Source organism: Triticum dicoccoides, chromosome 7B (assembly GCF_002162155.2).
Source record: "Triticum dicoccoides isolate Atlit2015 ecotype Zavitan chromosome 7B, WEW_v2.0, whole genome shotgun sequence".
Lineage (NCBI taxonomy): Eukaryota > Viridiplantae > Streptophyta > Magnoliopsida > Poales > Poaceae > Triticum > Triticum dicoccoides.
The window spans coordinates 728,080,997-728,087,163 of NC_041393.1; the positions used below are offsets into that span (position 1 = coordinate 728,080,997).

General features: G+C 44.6%; 1 protein-coding gene across 1 annotated transcript; it reads left to right on the forward strand.

Annotated features, from left to right (window-relative positions):
* Positions 1–202: 202 nt before the first annotated feature.
* LOC119341595 (basic leucine zipper 19-like) lies at positions 203–1,024 on the forward strand. The gene has a single exon (XM_037613468.1). The coding sequence runs from the start codon at positions 203–205 to the stop codon at positions 770–772; it is 570 nt and encodes a 189-aa protein (XP_037469365.1). The 3' UTR covers positions 773–1,024.
* Positions 1,025–6,167: the final 5,143 nt, after the last annotated feature.

Genomic DNA, 6,167 nt, shown 5'->3' on the forward strand with positions numbered 1-6,167 from the left:
GAATATATAGATAGATAAAAGTGGCTTGCCACTTCTAGTCCATATTTTTGTTAATTATTTGAGGGATTCTTCTGGTCCATGTTGCAGTATTTCTCATCATGTCGACACCTTCCTAAAAAAATAAAACGAGAATTGCACGCAAGCAGCACGTGAGCACGGCTTAATTAAGCGTCTCCAAGGCGAGCTGCTGTTAATCGCGGCCATGGACGACGGGAACCTCGACTGCTCCTCCATGGGCAGCTACTTCGACGGCATCCTCATGGACACGGAGCAGCTCGCGTGCTGCACCCACACCCACACCTGCAACCCGACTGCCCACCACCTCCCCCACACCCACACCTGCCTCCACGTCCACTCCAAGATCGCCGCCTCCGCCTCCTCCGACGCCGGCGCGGAGACCCCGGCGGAGTTCGAGGACGCCCACGCCACCTCCAGGAGCAAGAGGCGCCGCCCGTCGGGCAACCAGGCGGCCGTGCGCAAGTACCGGGAGAAGAAGAAGGCGCACACCGCGCTGCTGGAGGAGGAGGCGGCCCGTCTCAGGGCTATGAACGAGCAGCTCGCCAAGAAGGTCCAGGACCACGCCGCGCTCGAGGCCGAGGCGGCCAGGCTCCGCTGCCTGCTCGTCGACGTCAGGGGCAGGATCGAAGGGGAGATCGGCGCCTTCCCTTACCAGCGGCGGCCGGCCAAGGGCGCCGGTCAGGGCGATGCCCAGGTTATGAGCTCGTGTGATTTCATAGCAACCTGTGAACAACCTCATATGTGTTTTCTTTAATATTAGAAGATCTATGCAATGGAGAATATTATTCTCTGAGGTGGTGGGCTAGTGCTGAGGAGCGGTTGACATGGAAGGAGGGAGGACGGTGGCGACAGTCGTCGGTAGGTTGAAGAAACAGGCGAGTTGCCGGATCTAATAACGCGGATCGAGGACACTGACCTATATTCTCGGCCAACTAAGGATCAAACTTTAGATTTGATGCCCCACATCGTTTAGTGTTCAGTAGATGTCGTGTGAGTGTGTGCTTACTCTGTATTTGGTGGTTCTACGAAAATAAATCTATAGGGATTCGAATAAACTCGACATCGTTGTATACAAACATTATTTATACTCAAATCGTGGGGACAGTGAAAACAAGGGAAACCAACGCATTGACTTGCCGTTACTTAGAGCATGGTTAATAAAAGAGGCAGCAGCCGGCTCTATAACCATGTCCATGTCATCTATAGTCTTCATAAAGCCAAGACCATATAATAGGATAGCTATAGGTTGGCTGATGGATTGAATTTAACAATTAATATTTGCATGCTGGGATTGGGGGGAAAGGCAGAGCGCCAGTTTACAGCTAGCAGCTCAGGCTGCAAGCGAGCTACTGTGCCTCGTATCTTGCGTACAGGCGGGCGACTACTCAAGCGCCGGCTCTGCTTTCTCTCCTCACTTCTCTCTCTTCCACCTAGGATTTTTATGACATGGCAAGTCTTATAGCCTGTTGAGTAGGACTTATTATACTTGCTCTTAGACGAGTTAAAACCACGGTTGCGTTCCTTGAGGGCAACTTCAATGCACGACCCCAAATGATTCGTTCGCGTCCATTGAAGATAAACGGATACAAAACGCGACCCAATGCACGGGAGTAAATGGACAAATGTCCGTTTTTGGTCCGTTTTGACCGATTCCCTTCTTAATTTTGGTCCGCGTTTGCATCCAAACAGACACGCACGGACGGGCGCGACGCGTGCCCTTGTCCTTCCTTGGCTGCCCATCGGGGACACAGACACCCCTTTTTCTATTCCCCCACCCCCCTCCTCTAGCCGCCCTCCTGCCCTAGCCGCCACTGCAGCCATTTTTCTCGACCGCGTCGCTGTCCAGCACGGCCGCGCGCCTGCCACCTACCCTTATTTTAACGAAATTTGGTTGATGTCCGTGCACTTGTTGATAGAATAGAGACTAGAAATAAGACTAGATGAGAAGAAGCAACGTATACTTCTTTAGAGTTGAAGAAGAAAGAAATATGTAAGATCGGGAATCCACGGATCAACAATAAAGGCATTGAGAAGATACTAATCCAACCTCTGGGAGTAGTTACGGAAATTGGACATCTATTAAAATGTTTACTTGTGATTCTTATTTTCTTTGGTCTTACTATTCTAGTCAAGATTTGGTGAATGTACTCCAATGTGTCAAAAAATCATTGATGAAATAATATAAGAAATGAGGCCAAAAAAATGTATGCGGACGGGATGCGGCCAAGATGCGGATGCATGTTGGGTGCACGGCCAGCGCTTTGCTGGAAACGAGCGGATGCCGCCCCATTGCCATCCCCAAACGGATAAAATCCGAATAAAACAGACGTCTGTTTGGGGTCGTGCTTTGGAGTTGCCCTGACCGGTATGATGCCTACGATGTGTTTGGCGTGGTTGCTAGTCTCTGTCAAATAGTATAATGTAGGCGGTCTGTTATTGTGGTAGTTAAACAACAAGGTTTTATCCTCAACAGGTCATTGTAAGTAGTTTAGTGGTTCGATTACTCAGTTTTATCCATCGTCGACAAGAGCTATGGTGACATAATGATGAGTACATGACAAGATCAATCGTGGGCTCGGCAATTTTTGTTAAGACTTATAGATCTCCCCTTGGTTTATTATTATTTTTTGTCTGTGAGTTCAGTTACCCATTATCTTATCTGGTTGTATTTGGTGCTCTATTTGATCTTAAAGAAACAGCTGAATAAGAAAATACAAGATATTTGGATGCAACTTACTCCCTCCGTCCGAAAATACTTGTCATCAAAATGCATAAAAGTGGATGTATTTAGATGTATTTTAGTTCTAGATACATCCTTTTTTGTCCATTTTGATGACAAGTATTTTCGGACAGAGGGAGTAGAAGAGAGGAGTGGATTTTCTTTAGGATTGGGTAGAATAATAGTTTAAAATTCTGGACGGGCGAGTTAACGGAATGAGCACATGTTTCACCTATCGGACCACCGACTCAATCCACTATAGGATTTTCTTTTAAGCCGTGTACCCAATACACGCGGCTTATATTGATATAAACTCGATTTATATATAAGCCAAGTAAAACACCCAGCTTATATGACACGGTTTACACTTGATCGGTTTATAAGGTATAACCCGAGTGCCAGTGCAAAAACTCTCGGTTTATGTATAAGCCATGTGCTTATACGAAGCTCTCAGCTTACTAAAGTAACATGACGGCAGCCGGGAGATAACGGACACGTGTCACCGTATGTATAAACCGAGTGCCTATTGGAGCCACACGGTTTATATATAAACCGAGTGCCTAAATGAGCCGTATGGTTTAAATATAAAACCGAGTGCCTAAATGATTAGTTCAATACGGGGAAAACTGTCATAGCTAAGTAGTTAACAGATATTCAAACTAATTAAGATAAAGATGAACTCAGATCGTATGTTTACTTGATCAGAATAAACCATAGAGCCAGCTCAACCTAGTTGGTCCTAGGTCAGTATTGGAGGTGCTTCCACATGGTCGAAGGCACCCAGAAGCGAGGGGAACCAGCGACAGAAGCCCTAAGGAGGAACCTTAGTTGCTTTTTATTTTAGCTCGTACAAGTTGAGAAATCGATCTTACATGCAAAAAAAGGAAAATTACAAGTTTAATGCAATTTTCTACTTAGTATTCTCTCCATTCCAAAATATAGTACGCTCTCGCTTTCTCAGGTTCAACTTTGACCATAATTTAACCAACGAGACCGATTGAGGCGAAAAAAAAAATTATAATCGGAAAGTTCTTTTGAATACAAATTCATTGGTATAACTTTTGCTCCCGCCGCAATCGGTCTTGTTGGTTAAATTTATAGTTAAAATTAAAGCACGGAAATAGAGGAAACACTATATTTTGAAACGGAGAGTGTATCGTTGTACTGCTGCGCAAGGACAGGAGGCAAGCAGTCGTTGCACAAGTGACGCTTTTTTTAGGGACTCACGGAGACTTGACTAGTGTGGGTAATTAGGGGAGCAGTTACAGACTTTTTTTTGACGGGTTACAGACTTTTTTGACGGGTTACAGACTTCACAACCGTTAGATTCTAATTAGGAAAACCATTTAATTACTTTTGGATGGTTGAGATTAAAAGTTTCCCTATGTTACGTATTAGCATTTAAATTTGGTTACAGTGTAATTATGACTCAACAATTATATTTGAGAGAAGTTCACTTTACAACCATGAACAATTCATTTTAACTAAGAATCAACTCTCAACTCTAAAACTGACTAAGAATCAACCCCGAACTCTATAAATTGGCCAGGATTCAACTCTCCCTTCCCCTGACCTGATTTTGGCTAGCGCGGGCTGGGTTTGACACTGCCGACCATCCAGTCAGCATCCCAGTCAATATCCACGTCCTCACATGTATTAAAATAGGGCCAAAAAGAAATATCGGGGTATTTATAATTTTGTTTGGCCAAAACGTCTAAACTTTCCCAGAATGACCGGTATATTTTTTTTACACAATTATTGCAAGATATTCTGAATAATTTTAAATTTTGGAAAAAATGACCAAAAAAGGGGTTGAAATTGTAGTTTCATGGTATTTTTAAACATGTAAGGAAAAATGACCAGTATATTATTTTTATTTTACAGGGTTTTCTCCAAATATTTCCGAGTAGTTTCTTTTTTGGATTTTTCTTGCCAAAAGGGTTTGACTATAATTTTATTTTATTTTTAAGTCTTTTTGATAAAAATATCTGAGACTTGCCAGAATGATCAGTATATTACTCTAGATTTTACAGAATTATTTCAATTTATTCTTGATAATTTTATTTTTTGGACAAAATTTGACCAAAAAAGTCAATAGGCTAACATGGCTGCTAACTGGTCAATGGGTCAATCCCGGCCTACTTAGAAACCAGGTTCATGGGAGGAAAGGGTAGAGTCTTGGCCGGTTTTTCTTTTGACAAATGGTGGATTTTATTGCTCAAAATGAAGCATTAAGAGGATACAAACACAATGAGCACACACTCGGCCTCGGCATACCTAGAATACACAAAGCCAACACCAACGCACACACACAAAAACCGCCGGCAAATAGCATAGTCATATAAGACCAAAACTATGCCTAAGCGAGAGAAAAAAACCCCGCCCTAAAGTGATCAAAATCGCGATCGCCCTGGCTGGTTTTGATAGTTCAGGGTTGAATCTTAGATGGTTTTAGATTTCAGGGTTGAATCTTAGACAAACTGGGTATTTCAAAGTTGTAATGTGGACTTCTCTCATTATACTTTTTTCTTTAAATAGTTGGCTAAACATTTGTCCAATAAGAAAAATAGAAGAGCACGTATCACACTAGTCCACTAATTACACGTGCTACACCACATGCATGGTATGTTTGGGTAAGCAACTTCAGATCTGGAATTGAGCTATGCTGCCTTAATTTAGGTCCTTAGAGAAAAATATCAAAATAATGACGTGCTACCCAAATGGGCTTCAGGAATGTCGTCATCATGTGGCCATAGCTCAGTCGAAGCGCAGAGCAAGAGATGTTGTCATCTTGGCAACACCATGATCACCATGTGTTGTTACTTGTTACCAGCGAATCGTACTACTACACGTCGCTTTAGCATTGCTCCAGGATCGACGAAAGCAAAATTAATCAACACATAAGCATGGCGACGGAGACGGGCATCTGCGACCTCCCGGCGGACTGCCTGGCCCTCGTGAGTCGTGGCCTCCTTGACCTCCCCCGGCGACGCCTGCAGGCTGGCGGCCACCGCTACCGCGCTCCGGGCGGCCGCCGACTCCGACGAGGTCTGGAAGAGCTTCCTCCCGGCCGACTGCGCGGACATCCTCGCGCGGTGTAGTGCTGCCGGTGATGAGCGCCGCCGGGAAGGCGAAACGAACAAGGAGCTCTTCTCCCGACTCTGCGACTGCCCCGTCCTCCTCGATGGCGGCAAGCTGGTAACCTCTGTTGGTGCATCATTATTTTGTAGTACCATTCAAGAGGTCTCGTCTGACATTGGCATGTATCGATCGGCCCGGCAAGAAGAGCTTCTCGCTGGAGAGGCATAGCGGCGCCAAGAAGTACTCCCTCCGTTCCTATTGTCTTTCTAAAGATTTCAACAAGTGACTACATACGGAGCAAAATGAGTGAATGTACACTCTAAAATATGTCTATATGCATCCGTATATG

Bases quoted from the DNA above. Each gene is read 5' to 3' on its own strand.
- LOC119341595 (XM_037613468.1), top strand. From the start codon at position 203: ATGGACGACGGGAACCTCGACTGCTCCTCCATGGGCAGCTACTTCGAC.